At 41.5% G+C, this 15,535-nt stretch overlaps 1 protein-coding gene across 2 annotated transcripts in view; it reads right to left on the reverse strand.

The window, feature by feature from the left end:
• Positions 1-7,263, reverse strand: part of maml1 (mastermind-like transcriptional coactivator 1) — a 38,485-nt gene extending 31,222 nt beyond the window's left edge. For both annotated transcript variants that reach the window (XM_056268940.1, XM_056268939.1), the window contains exon 1: positions 5,979-7,263. In XM_056268940.1, coding sequence (XP_056124915.1) covers positions 5,979-6,290 — 312 coding nt within the window. In that variant the 5' untranslated portion in view covers positions 6,291-7,263. The remainder of the gene's footprint in view (positions 1-5,978) is intronic.
• Between the last annotated feature and the right edge of the window lie 8,272 nt (positions 7,264-15,535).

A 15,535-nucleotide genomic window follows, 5' to 3' on the forward strand; every position in this document is an offset into this window, starting at 1 on the left:
TTCTGGGTAGTGGTTCACTAGCCCAAGCCCACTCTCGAGGCACTATATGACTCTGGCTAGGGATGTGGATAATTAAATCAATGTCCGATTAATCACATTTAATAATTTAGTAGGGATGCACGATATACCGGCCACCATATCGGTATCGGCCGATATATGTTCATTTTTAATATGTTATCGGAAAATTTGGCCGATATATTAAAGCTGATCATGTATTATGTCCTTCAGCTGAGACTCTTCAGATGCGCACTGGTCAACATGATGGGTTTGAGTTGCTTGAGATATGAGTGGAATCACTTCAAGTGTGAGTATATATATTATTATTATTTTATACACAATATATATAATAGTTTGCTTGGGACATGGATTTTAATGGTGAGACTTGTTTTTGTAATCAGGCTCTCTTTCTTTAAAAAAAAAAAAAAAAAAAAAAAAGGATTAAGATTTATCGGCCAATATATCGGTTATCAGCTTTCAAATTTAAAGAATTATTGGTTATCGGTATCAACTACGCGAACATGATTTTAGAGTACATATTACAATACCGTTACAGTCTCAGTTAAAGGGATACTCCACTTTTTTTGGAAATAGGCTCATTTTACAACTCCCCCAGAGTTAAACTGTTGAGTTTTACCGTTTTTGAATCCATTCAGCCGATCTCCGGTTCTGGCGGTACCACTTTTAGCATAGCTTAGCATAGATCATTGAAGTGGACAAGACCATTAGCATTTCTAAAAAAAACAATGACCAAAGAGTTTCGATATTTTTCCTATTTAAAACTTGCCTCTTCTGTAGTTACATCGTGCACTAAGACCGACGGAAAATGTAAAGTTGGGATTTTCTAGGCTGATATGGCTAGGAACTATACGTAATGATATGACGCAGCGCCTGAAAATAGTTCCGTTGTGTTGACGGAAGGTGGCCTATTTTCAGGCGCTGCGTCATATCATTACGCCTGCTGCTCTCATGGTACGGCAGTGAAGTTTCTTGATTATTACGCAGGAATGAGAGTATAGTTCCTAGCCATATCAGCCTAGAAAATCGCAACTTTACATTTCCCGTCGGTCTTAGTGCACGATGTAACTACAGAAGAGTCAAGTTTTAAATAGGAAAAATATCAAAACTCTTTGGTCATTTTTTTTTGAGAACTGCTAATGGTCTTGTCAACTCCAATGATGTATGCTAAGCTATGCTAAAAGTGGTACCGCCAGAACCGGAGATCGGCTGAATGGATTCAAAAACGGTCAAACTCAACAGTTTAACTCTGGGGGAGTTGTAAAATGAGCCTATTTCCAAAAAAAGTGGAGTATCCCTTTAACAGTAGCTGCGTTTCTATAACAGACTTTGCACAAAACTATTGCGATATTTTCTAAATGTCGATAAAAAACGATTGCGAAATGGCGTTTCCATTAACCGATGTTACGCGACTAAAACGTCATTTATTTCCTCTCGCGATAAGTCACTCCAGAAATCACGGCGACTGATGTTAGTAGGTTTACGTATATCCCAGCCACAGAACTAGACATTATTATTAATTGAAGGAGACGTAGACATAGGCGTGTATCCAAGCTTTAATGGCAGGGAAAGCCTCTTATACTGGGAGCGGCTCATATGAGGAGCTTCTGCGTGACAGAAGAATCAACAGCTTTCACAAACGCCGTTCACAATACATGTCTCGCATCAGAAAAACATCTCGAATTATGTTTTTATGTTGTCGTTTCTTTGACCACACACTCAAAACGGTCTAAACCCACCTTTGGGTCACGACCCGCTGGTTCTGGACGTGAAGTAATATGTCGCACTGCTGGCACTAGCCTATAGCGGGTCACGTCAACAGCCTTAAAATGATAGTTTCACCCAAAAATTAAAATACTGCCATCATTTAACTCACCCTTGTGTCATTCCAAACCCATAAGACCTATTAGATAAAGATTTTTTTTTTTTTTTTATGAAACCAGTCCATTCATCCAAAACTTTGATGCTTCAAAAAGTTCATAAAGACATCAAAAAAGTAATCCATATGAGTTGAGCTGTTTAATCAGTCTCCTGAAGATAAACGATCGCTTTATATGATGAACAGACCTTTATTTATTTAATATATAAATATTGATAGAAGCACATACATAGAGCACATCAAATATGGTCAACGGCAGCTCAATCGTACTTGCGTAAGCTCAAATGAGCTTGAAGAACAAACAGCATTGGCTCTGCACATCAAACACACACATCTGCGCTGCGGCCCACCAGATCTGATGTAGTTTGGATGACAAATGGGGAATGAATATACGTTTTCATTTGTGGATAAACCACTATTACTCTCCTATATGACTAAAAAAATCTAGAGTTAAAAGGCTGATCTATAAGAATCAAGATTTCCCACTCTTGAGATTCACATTCACAGAGCGGTTCCTGTAACCTATTGTGCTCATATGAGCAAGAAACACACACATGAGGTTTGGCAAGATCGCCACAGCCTCAGAGTGACTAAACCTGAGCATGTAGAAACACTCCCACAGAAAACCACAACGAGCGAGTGAATGATCACCTCTAGACGGAGCGGGGAAGAGCGGACTCATCAGTCACTAGACCATCCCTGCTTCATGTTCATGAGGTCAGATGTTCAGATACGTCATGAACAACAAGAGCTCGTTTTATGGGTCCAGTCTGTGTATCACTGACACGAGTCAAACGAACGGTTAATGAAATGAATCCTCGTGGCTCAATGGGTTTATTTCAGCCACCAGAACACAAACCCTTCTACTTCTAGCACTATTTAACATGTTATTGTGTTAGATGTGCGCACACACTGTCTGCATTCTCAACACAATGGGCGCTATAAAGTCAGCGTGAAGTGGAAATGCCATTTGCCTTCTCTTTCCTCCTGTGATGTTATCTGGGAAGAGGGGAACCCCCTGATACGGTCCATCCAGAATGTATCGGATTGTAGAAAGTGTCGTAACTCGCGGTTGAAAAGACTGTTTGTGAAGCGGTTTCATATCTACACATGACGACGGCTCTCTGGATCAGAACACAGATCTGAACGTTCCTGTGATTAAAGGTTTAATAGACATAAGAGCCGAATCGCTGTCATTTAGGAATAAGATTGAGTGTGTGTTTGAATCAAGATCACAATCTTTTAAAGATAATCGTACAGCTCCATTATAGGGTTGCAAAATTCTGGGAATTTTCAAAGATGGAAACTTTCCATGGGAATTAATGGGAATTTAAGGGAATTAACAGGAATTTATGGGAATAAAGTGGGAATTTTCAAAGTAGAGGGTTGGCTCTTCATAGGGAACTTAAATATAGTTGAGGAAAGTATATTTTAGCATAATCTTGACTAAAACAAACAGATGCCATTCAAATACACTTGAGTCTCCATGCCATTCCTCAATCACATGCACATAGAACACTGCTTACTGCATGGCTATTGAGACCACACCCCCTACGGACACTGTGCATGCCTCCATCACTGTACAGAAGCCCAAGCACAAGACTATTGAAGGCACACATTTGAGCCTGTGGACTAAACAAAGTGAAGTAAGTTTTGATGATATTATGGGGAAATATATTTATTAAATGTTTAAATTGCAAATATCACATACAAATGTATTCATCTAGTAGCAATGCTGATAAGTTAGATGTTAAATAAGCTAGCATAACTTTATTTACCACATAAGGCAGATGCTAGCTACCTCATGTGGGTGTTTTTCTCTGCCTCCTGCAATATGTTTTCAAGATCATTCCAGTTGTTTAGCTAGCCTTACTATTTATGTATCTGTTCATGCCATTGCATTAGTATTCTTACTAGGGTTGGGCCGGTGATGGCTGACAGACATCCCGACATCGCAATCTCCATGGTGACGCGTCATGCTTGGCACGTGATTCCCAGTTAGTTCCCCTAAATTCCCATAATTCCCATGGAAAGTTTCTAATATGGAATATTTCCAAAATTCCCCAGCTTAACTTCCCATGGAAATTTACCGGAAACTTTCTGCCCCTTTGCAACCCTACTCCATTATAAGTCCATATATTTAGAATATATAAACAACAATAGCAGCGATGCACCGATCGAATGGCCATCGATCCAAACCCAGCAGTTTTTGCTCCAAACACACGATCTGCAACCTTTTTTTTAACACAATCAGCATCGCAATCATTTCCCACAATGTAGTCATTTTGTGTTTGTGCAGGAATGTTTTATGACAACCGTAAATGTCGAGCCCTGTAAAAACTGCAACGTTTTTTAAATAATTTAGAATTGTTAATTTTGAGATGATGGTGATTTTAAAGAACACCACTGACCCCAGATCAGGTGTAATAATGGAGCGGCGGTTTGAAGAGACTCGCCCTGGGCAAGACAGCTGAACCGCCAGCGAGATCAGATAGCTATGGAAGCTCGTTTCCCACACAGAACACAAGATAAATAAGGCTTTGTCATCTCACAATTCTGACTGTTTTTCTCAGAATTGCGTGATACAAACGTCTTTTTTTCCTTAGAATTGGACTTTATAACTCACAATTGCGAGAAAAAGTCAGAATTGCGAGTTCATTTCTTGCAATTGCGAGTTTATAACACGCAATTCTGAGAAATAGTCAAAATTGTGAGATTTTTATGTTTTATGGAATATTGCAGTGTTTATTCTAAATGATTTACCCGTGCACATCATTATTGTGTTAATAATCTCGACTCAGAATCAGTTCCTCTTGCAGCATCTCTTCTCTTCTCTGATGACGGGGCGGGGCTATAACCTGTCACTCACATGAGATCAGCCAATAGCAAACCACAACCATCCAATCAATTCCCCACAGACACAATCAAGCCCCGCCCACATGTGTTCTTGTTCCTGAAGCGCTTCACTCGATATACGACACAATAGAGGAGAAAAGACCAGCGCAACTTCCCTTTCATGACGACTTTAATTTTAGAACTGCATTAGATCATTTTTATTATTTTTTGCAAGAACTGCTAAATAACATGTTGAATTTGTTAAAAATCATTTGACAAGAAATAAACGCAAAAGGATTGTTTGAGTTGAGTATTGTGCATTTTTTCCTTACTACTATTTTTTATTATATCATTTATCTAATGCAATGACATTCACACTAGACTATTTCTGGACTGAAAGTGAATCTGCACAAAAGCAGAACTCTAGAAACGGGATGCTTTGAAAGAGTTTGGAAAGTGGAAAAACAAACAAACACTGCCATGAGGTGATCATTCACTGATCTCTCAAAACATCTGTGTCACACACACACTCCGTGCACAGAGCTCATCATGTGACATGTGCAGGGCGCGTGCTCCTGTCATGGTCACATGACCTCGGCCAGTGCCCACACACACACACACACACCTGCAGATGCTCCGGGACCAGCACGTGCACTCACTCAAGCACCTGATGCAGAAACTGCAAAGACTAGTCTTACGAGTTAGACATCACATTTTTTAGTTAGTTCACCACTGTTTAAGTCAGTTACATAGAAACGGAGATTGGTCTAATTTAAAGCTCAAAAGTAAGACTGAGTGGCCGCTTGACTGACCGCTAGTGGGTCATAGCTACTATTTGTGGTAAAAAAAAATGGTCAAAATTATCGATTTTTCTTTTATGTCAAAAATCATTAGGATATTAAGTAAAGATAATGTTCCATTTTGTAAATTTCCTACCGTAAATATATGAAACATATTTTTGTGAGTGGATGCAGCACAATCGCGAACATAAATGCACAACATTAAAGGCGATTTTCTCAATGTTTCATTTTTTTGCACCCTCAGATTCCAGATCTTCAATAGTTGCATCTCAGCCAAATATTGTCATATCCTAACACATTTAGTCAGCTTTCAGGTGATGTATAAATCTCAGTTTCAAAAAAATTACACATGTGAATGGTTTTGTGGTCCAGGGTCACATATGAGATTTGAACCTAGTCATGTGACCCACAGGAACATCACAAGCCCTTCCACACACACACACACTCACCGCGATCAGCGTGTTGTTCCTGCTCTGCTCCCCGGGCTCCTCCGCGCCTCCCCCGGCGCCGGTGCCTCGGTGCCCCGCGGGCTCCGTGCTCGCTGCCGCGGGCTGCCGGTGCTTGCTTGACCGCTTGGCCTTGGTCTGCAGGCACCGCTGGTGCAACGCAAAGGTCTGCTGCCGCTCCATCTCCTGCCGCTCCACCGCGTTGCTCTGGTAGCGGCTCTCGCAGCCCGTGTGATGCCGGCGGAAGAGCTCGATGCGCCGCCGCAGCCGCTCCATCACCGCGTTGTGCCGCGGCACCACATAATCCGCCATCATCCGCGTCACAACGCGTCTGGATACTGGCAGCAACTCTCACACTGATCGTGCCGTTCGTGTTCGCAAGAGTCTCTTTACAAAACACACTCCACTGACTCCATTATCTTCACTATCTGCCTCCTTAAACAACAAAAGACTCGGCGCATAGTTTAGACGAGAGCGCTTTTATTCAGAAATAACGCGTGTAAAGTTTGCTTTTAACTACACGACTACTGAAGTATAAACAAGTCTAGAGTCCTGACACAAGACAGAATGAAATTAAAACCGCGGTTTTATGAATGAAAGAGTTCACAAACACTGATAAATTATTCATTTTAGAAGTTGCATTTGTTTAGCAGCTAGACGTGAATGTAATTTAGAGGAAAGTTTGAAAGGACTCTTTTAGTTTGAGGAGTTTCTATTTAAACCCTTTACAATAATATTTACCTCACGTTTAGGCTTGTTTGTTCATAACACGTCGTTAAATCGCGCAACAACAAAAAATAAACAACTTAAAAATAAACGTTTTTTTTCGCCTCACAGTTTAAGTTTGACAAAAGACGCACTTGAGATAAAACCCCATCGACGAAAGGTTAGAAAATGATGTTTTAAACCGTGTACGTTACATCCATTCAGCCATAAAACACCGACTTGGAGAGTTACAAGCGAGTTTTAGTAGTAAAAGTAACTTTTAAAGTAGCAGCGCGGCTAACAGCTGATCCTCACAGTTACATTACAGCTACGGATGTAGCTTAGCCTGAATGCTAACTAGCCCTCGAACAAAGCATTATAAACTCACTTTCTTTCAAAAGCGCGTTAAAAGTCTTGAAGTACACACAACCGACTCGTGTGGTCCGGTTGAGCTCGACACGGACACGAGAAAGCGGACGGCGAGGGAATAAACTCGTCCCTGCTGCGCTGTCTCTATTGTTTTCCAGTCTTCAGGCAGTAGCTGGTCGCCATCTTGTAACTATGTTTTTTCTTTTTTCCTCAGTTTTTTTATGCGCGCGCTGTGAGTGACAGGTCACCCGAGCAATCGCTGGACACTCGCACCAACACTCAAGCATTCCTCAGCACATGCGATATGCCTTATTGTTCTCACACCTTACTCACTACAACACTTTGAGTTTTCAATTGTGGGAAATAATGCAGCCTAGATTATTTTAAATCGAAAAGATGAAATTGTGATTGCTAATGTGTGTGTTTTTTTTACCACCATTAGGATTTTACAGTAGCAACAACTATTAACTATGCATTTTGGCAGAAAATGGGTCTATTTAAACAAATATCTACTTATTTATAAATTCGTAGGATATTGATATACCAGGCTCCTCTCTGTCCACTATAGTCTGTGAAGGGTTTATTATTCGATTAAAGTTCCCTCTATATTTCCTTCCCAGTGGAGGTCCAGACAATACACTGTAAAACTGTATATTTTCATGATTTATCACAATTTTTTATATTGTCACATCAACTTAAATAATTAATGTGGTTCAGACAACACAATATTTTGAGTTTCTATGTAGGCTATTATTAAACCAATCTCAGTTGTTGTATTAACTCAAATACAACCAAGGCAATTAACCAGGTAACTTACTTTAAGTCAAACCAACAATACTTTTTTTACAGTGTATTTTTTTTTTTTTTTTTGGAATTGGAACAATTATACATTTCCATCGAGTCATCAAAGAATTTTTACCAATATTTACCCCCCAAAAAAGCAAATATTTCTCCCACCTGGATATGAAAGGTTAGATCAGATGTTTTACCAGGCTATTTTTATTATTATCACTATTATTATTTTACATTTAGACACCTCACTGTAAAAAAATATATTTTCATGATTTGTTATTACAACTTTTTATCTTTTGTCAAATTAACTTAGGCTAATTAATGTGGTTCAGATAGGCCTAACACTATATTTTGAGTTTCTTTTCATTAAACCAATCTCTTTTGTTGTGTCAACTCAAATATTTTATTTCAGTGAACTCAAAATTTGAACGCAACCAGGTCACTTGCTTTTTTTTTAAGTTAAACCAACAATAGGCCTACTTTTTTTACAGTGATATGGCACATATTTATTGAAGCTTGTTTCTGCCACAGAATAAAACATTTTAAAAGGTTATTGCGACTTTTTATCTCACAATTGTGAGTTTATTTCTCGCAATTGCGACTTCATTTTTGAGAAAAAAAGTCAGAATTGTGAGATAAAAAGTCGCAATTACCTTTTTTATTTTTTATTCTGTGGCGTAAACAAGCTTCCACACACATATTGGCCTTGGGACTGAGAGAACACACTGGGTTTCCCTCTTACGAACAGTAAGGACCATTTTTATACTTTCACAGTAATCGAGGTCAAAGTAATAAACTACTAAAAACAAACAATGTACATAATCTATAATCAAAACTCTCATCAAAACAAATTGTAATATGCTCTTAATATGCTGATAATAATGGGTAAAAACTAAACGAGTACGGTACATGCGTCACAGGCCTGGGTTAGTCAAACACTCGAGTCTGTATGACAGATACAAATTATTTGCTGCATTCTCGTTTTCTGCAGCGTTTCTGCAAAATCTATTTTTCTGCTCACAGTATTTCTGCTAGAGTTGTTAAAAAACTGCATCATCTGCAGCTCTTATATAGGTATAGGTATACACACACACACACACACACACACACTGCTGTTGAAAAGTTTGGGATCAGGAAGATTTTTAATGTTTTTAAAAGAAGTCTCTTCTGCTCACCAAGGCTGCATTTATTTGATTAAAAATACAAAGAAATCCAGTAATATTGTGAAATATTATTCTAATGTAAATCAGCTGTTTTCTATGTGAATATATAGTAAAGTGTAATTTATTCCTGTGATCAAAGCTGAATTTTCAGCATCATTACTCCAGTCTTCAGTGTCACATGATCCTTCAGAAATCACTCTAATATGAGGATCTGATGCTCAAGATACATTTATGATTATTATCAGTGTTGAATACAGTTATTTACACATATGTCCGGCCTCTCTCCTCATCCAGTGGACTGGGATAGGACTGGGGTAGGACTGGAGTAGGACTGAGGTAGGACTGGGATAGGACTGGGGTAGGACTGGGGTAGGACTGGTGTAGGACTGGGGTAGGACTGGGGTAGGACTGGAGTAGGACTGAGGTAGGACTGGGATAGGACTGGGGTAGGACTGGGATAGGACTGGGGTAGGACTGGGGTAGGACTGGTGTAGGACTGGGGTAGGACTGGGGTAGGACTGGGATAGGACTGGGGTAGGACTGGGGTAGGACTGGGATAGGACTGGGATAGGACTGGGGTAGGACTGGGATAGGACTGGGGTAGGACTGGGGTATGACTGGGGTAGGACTGGGATAGGACTGGGGTAGGACTGGGATAGGACTGGGATAGGACTGGGATAGGACTGGGGTAGGACTGGGATAGGACTGGGGTAGGACTGGGATAGGACTGGGGTAGGACTGGGGTAGGACTGGGGTATGACTGGGGTAGGACTGGGATAGGACTGGGGTAGGACTGGGATAGGACTGGGATAGGACTGGGGTAGGACTGGGGTAGGACTGGGATAGAACTGGGGTAGAACTGGGGTAGGACTGGGATAGGACTGGGATAGGACTGGGGTAGGACTGGGATAGGACTGGGGTAGGACTGGGGTAGGACTGGGATAGGACTGGGGTAGAACTGGGGTAGGACTGGGATAGGACTGGGATAGGACTGGGATAGGACTGGGGTAGGACTGGGGTAGGACTGGGATAGGACTGGGGTAGGACTGGGGTAGGACTGGGGTATGACTGGGGTAGGACTGGGATAGGACTGGGGTAGGACTGGGATAGGACTGGGATAGGACTGGGGTAGGACTGGGGTAGGACTGGGATAGAACTGGGGTAGAACTGGGGTAGGACTGGGATAGGACTGGGATAGGACTGGGGTAGGACTGGGATAGGACTGGGGTAGGACTGGGGTAGGACTGGGATAGGACTGGGGTAGGACTGGGATAGGACTGGGGTAGGACTGGGGTAGGACTGGGATAGGACTGGGATAGGACTGGGGTAGGACTGGGGTAGGACTGGGATAGGACTGGGGTAGAACTGGGGTAGGACTGGGGTAGGACTGGGATAGAACTGGGGTAGAACTGGGGTAGGACTGGGATAGGACTGGGATATACCCCTGTATAATGTGAGATGAACACACTGATGATCGCAGGAACCGGAAGCGTCTGCAGTCTCTGTGTAATGATGACCCAGTGCTGCTCTGATCGGGTAAAACTGAGTTATGCAACTCCCTTCCATAAATAGCTCTTCCTCTAAAGCCAATAACTGCTGAGATCAGCGATTCGCATCTCAGAGGGATATTTATAACCCGATCCAGTGTTTGCGGTCCATGACAGCAGTTTCCACACAGCGCTGCGAGAGATACGGGCTTTCCACTGTCCTCGGATCAACTACAGTGAGTGAGAGAGAGAAAGAGAGAGAGAGAGAGAGAGAGAGAGAGAGAGAGCGAGAGAGTGAGTGTCAGAGAGAGAAAGAGAGTGAGTGAGAGAGATAGAGAGCGAGTGTGTGTGTGTGAGAGAGAGAGAGAGAGAGAGTGTGAGAGAGAGAGCAAGTGTGTGTGTGAGAGAGAGTGAGTGAGTGAGTGAGTGAGAGAGATAGAGAGTGAGCGAGTGTGTGTGTGTGAGAGAGAGAGTGAGTGAGTGAGAGAGAGAGATAGAGAGAGAGAGCGACTGTGGCCTAACCTGAACTCTTACGCCATATTTAATGTATATAAACCTCATTGGTTTAAATTTGCAAAATATTTCTTCTTCTCAGAACAGTGAGTGTGTGTGTGAGAGAGTGTGTGAGACTGTTTGTGTGTGTGTGTGAGACTGTGTGTGATTCGAGATTCCTTTATTTGTCATTTTCATGGTGTACATGAGAGAGTGTGTGTGAGACTGTTTGTGTGTGTGTGTGACTGTGTGTGTAAGAATTCATAAAAGGGTGAAATTCCTTTTAATAAAATATGATATTAGGGATAAAGAGAATGAAACTTTAGAAACACGTTATTTGACAGTGTCCTACATGTAGTTACCACAGTAATAACTATACATTATATAAACCAAATCCTATAGTAAGGACATCACTTTTGCTCAGTAAACATGTGTAATTACACTAATAATATCCAGTTACACTTTATTTTAAGGTGTCTGTGTTACAGTGTAATAATACATGCAAGTACTGAGTAATATTAACTATGTACTTACTATAGGGTTTGGTTGAGGGGTTATTATATGTAATTATGCATAATTTGCCGTTATTACTATAGTAAGTACATGTAACATGGATACTGTTAAATAAAGTGTAACCCAATATTGTGTCCATGTTACAGTGCAATTATACATTGAAGTACAGATTAATAATAATAACTACATTTACACACTGTAGGGTTAGGATCAGTGTGGTTTAGGTCAGTTGCATGTAATTAAACACAGTAATTACTACTGTAAAATAAAGTGTTCTTTAAGTTAAAGTGCAGCTGAGACAGAAGCCAGTGACGGCTCAGCACATCTCACATGACATCAGTGCTGTTCCTCATCCACTAATGCACACAAACACACACACACCTGGCGTTCATCAAATCACTTTATTTTAGTTTGTGAGTAACATGATGGATTTTCCCCAAAGCGTCCAGAATCATCATCATCCAGACTCATGATCTTCAAAGATGCCAGTTAATCACACAAGCCTTTGGTTCTCCATCCTTCTATCATTCACCTACATGTGAAACAATGGTAATCCAAGAGACAAAGAAAACAGAAAAGAAAGAAAGCAGCCCAGATCACAGGTGTACAGACAGACAGACAGACAGACGTGTCACACATTAGCGCAGCAGCAGATATTAGCGTGTGTGCGTGTGTGTGGGGTGTGTGTGGTCCCTCAGTTACCATAGAAAGTGCCAACTCTTCATTAGTCTCGGGGTAGAGCTCACGTACGGCGTCTTCCATGCAGTAGTTCGCCATATTGAGAGTATAAACAAGTAACTTTAAGAACGCTAGCGATGCGACGCGCGCTAGTTCACTTCAGATCAGGGCGTGCGCCCCTCATAGTGCCTTTCTCGTTTCTTTGGGGTCAGGGTTTAGGGGCGGAGTCAAAGTGGAGCGCGTCGGGGAACTGATTCAGCGGCTTTACGCCCGGGACGTCGGGTCATGCTCTCTCTGAGCGACACTTACTAGCAACCAGAGTGAATCCAGAGTGAACCAGAGTGAACCTCACGGCGGAACAGCAAAACAAACTCGTTCAGATCAGAACCGTGACGCATCACTCGCTCGCCTTCGTGAGATTCACCCTCAAACATTTGAATTGGAAATATCTGCGATTAAACGGACACTTAGTCCTCGTTCTCATGTTGTGTGATCGTGATTGGTTCAATGAAATGGGAAGCTGCTGCTGCTGCGGGACAGGATATGACATCACAGTTCACCAGTTATGATCAGCTGACCTGGTTCTTTGGGCTGGACAGGTTAGAATCAGTTCAAGAGCAGAAAACACATCTGTACAGCGATCCATGATTTAGTAAAAACTCCATTTGAATAGCAAAAACAATTGAAAAAAACAAACGTATTAGACAAAAAAAAAACTCACAGTACATTCACAGAAAACAATATTAGCAAATCTTGTGTCCTACAAGTAAGGCAGTACACTAGAAGCTACGAATCTAGCTGGCGTTCTCCCAGCATGCCTCACTGAGCTTCAGACAAAACCACGAACCTCACGGGACAGAAAACATCTCGTTTATATGGGAAATATAGGTGTGTGTGTGTGTGTGTGTGTGTGTGTGCGGCCAGTTTTATAGTGTGTAATGCATGAATCCGATCGTCTTGTCCTTCTATGGCTTCTGGAGTAATTCTAGAACTGAGGCAAGTGTGCCTTAGTGTTGGGGTTCAGGAACACTGTCTGGAAGTGTGTGTGTGTGTGTGTGTGTGTGTGTGTGTGTGTGTGTGTGTGTGTGTGTGTGTGTGTGTGTGTGTGTGAGAGAGAGACAGCCGAGAGGGGGAACGGGATCTTTACGCGAGCGTCAGATGATCAGTTCAGGAATGGTAACAAAGATTGCGTTTCCTTTTTAGTTACGGAGAAAGTTTCTATGCTATTCGATGGTCATGTGACCATCAGCATCCTCAAGAGCGCTTGAGGAGGCGTGTGATTGGCTGTGAGCGCCGGCTTCTCTCGCAGCGAGGGAACGAGGGATGAGGAGGAGGAGGAGAGGAGAGAGGGATGTGGCATACGCTTCAGGAGAGGAACTGTCGCACTCGAGACGGATTCAGGAAGTCCATCAGTCCTTCCGTGCTTTCCTGTTTCTGGGAGACCTTCTCAGAACGTCGTCCTGCAACACAAGAGTGAGGGTCACATGGGCTGTGGTCGGAACACACACACACACACTGCTGAGTGATGTCATACTGTTAGTGATGTCATTTCAGGATGAACACGTACTGGAAGGTTTGTGTCATCATTGCACCCTATAATGCGCTTATAATGAGGTTTTGGCCGTAATGCGACTAAACTAACACATGTAAATGCGGTACATAAATCAAATGTCACATATTCATAAATCATATTATTTCACATGTCAGGCTTTACAGGGTTAAACGAGCCATTCACGTGTTGAAGAGTGTGTGTGTGTGTGTGTGTGTGTGTGTACAGGCTTTACCTCGAGAGATGTGCTGTCGTCTTTGTGCTCGCTCTCGGCCTCCTCCGCTTCTCCTGGCGAGTCCTCCTCTTCTTCACTCTTCTTCCCTTCTGAGGAACACACACACACACACACACAGTTCAGATAACACAGCTCAACCTCCACGAGGTCCGAGAGAGAGGAAGAGTGATGCGGTTACTGTGACCGCTCACATATGAGCAGATGAAGAGATTAAAGGTGCAGTGTGTGATATTTAGGAGGATCTGTTGACCGAATGCAATATCATAAACATAACTATGTGTTCAGTGGTGTATAAAGAACTTACATAATGAAGCGTTATGTGTTTATTAGCTTAGAACGAGTTTCTCTCTACACACACCGCGGGTCCGCTTACACACACATGTTTCTACGGTGGCCCTGAGCGGACACATGCGTTTCGTCACCATGTTGTTCTTCATGATGAGAAGCTGCTGAAGTCAGCGAATAAAACACTGACACACTGATGAACAAGTAACAATAACATATCATTTTTTTTTTTTCCAACAATATGTTTATTTGTGTTTTTTTTTTTTTAAATGACATACAACAAAACCCCCTCTCAGACACAAAATACAATGTTACCATATATAAAATGTTATATCCGTAATGTCTTTTGACACAAGTTAACAGAGACCAACCATCTCCCAAAGAGCAGGTCGCGGACTGTAAAAATTATTCATGAGCGTCGTCCTCCTCTTGATCTTCTGTTAAGTCTGTGCCTTCTGCAAAAAGCATGAAAGGTCTCCAAATACTATCAAACAAGTCCTTTTTTCCTTTTAGCAAGTAAGTGATGCGTTCCAATGGAAGTGTAGCCAACATCTGCTTAACCCATTGTCCAATACTTGGTCCTCTTATGTTTTTCCAGTGCAGTGCAATCAACATTTTAGCTTGCAATAAACATATATCAATGAACGTCTTCTCGCCTTTTGTATATCCTGTGTGCTTGGGATATAAGTAGGGATCGACCGATATGGATTTTTTAGTGCCGATACCGATACCGATTTTTTTCCCATCAGCCTTAGCCGATGACCGATACGGGCTGCCGATTTTCTTGAGCCGATATTTGGAGCCGATACATTTTGCTCCCTCAATTTTCATCATAAAAATGACATGATGTTAACAAATGTTACAGGTCTCAATTTAATAAAAGTAACATTTATTTAACGAAAAAAAATCAATATTTAACGAATAGTAAAAACATGTGAGGTAGAACAAGAACAAGTAGATAAACAATATTTAACAAATATTAAAAACATGAGGTAGAACAAAAAAAAGTTCACTGCTGAAAATAAATATTTAAGCATAAATAAAATAATTACACTATTGCACACAGTAGCAACCAGCATAATAAAGTGCACAGTGCACACTGTACTTCATTTAAAAGTAACAAACTATTTACTGCCATGGTTTCAATGTTCTACATAAATAAAATGAGCATGTCTAGTCTCTAATATCACTGCGATGGCGAGGATACACACACCACACGCGTCCAAACCTCAGCCAGGTGGTCGCTGAATAAATCTCCACAAAAAGCACGGAACAACGTTGGTATTACTTAA

Source organism: Rhinichthys klamathensis, unplaced genomic scaffold (assembly GCF_029890125.1).
Source record: "Rhinichthys klamathensis goyatoka isolate OS25496 unplaced genomic scaffold, OSU_Roscu_1.1 h1tg000278l_1, whole genome shotgun sequence".
Lineage (NCBI taxonomy): Eukaryota > Metazoa > Chordata > Actinopteri > Cypriniformes > Leuciscidae > Rhinichthys > Rhinichthys klamathensis.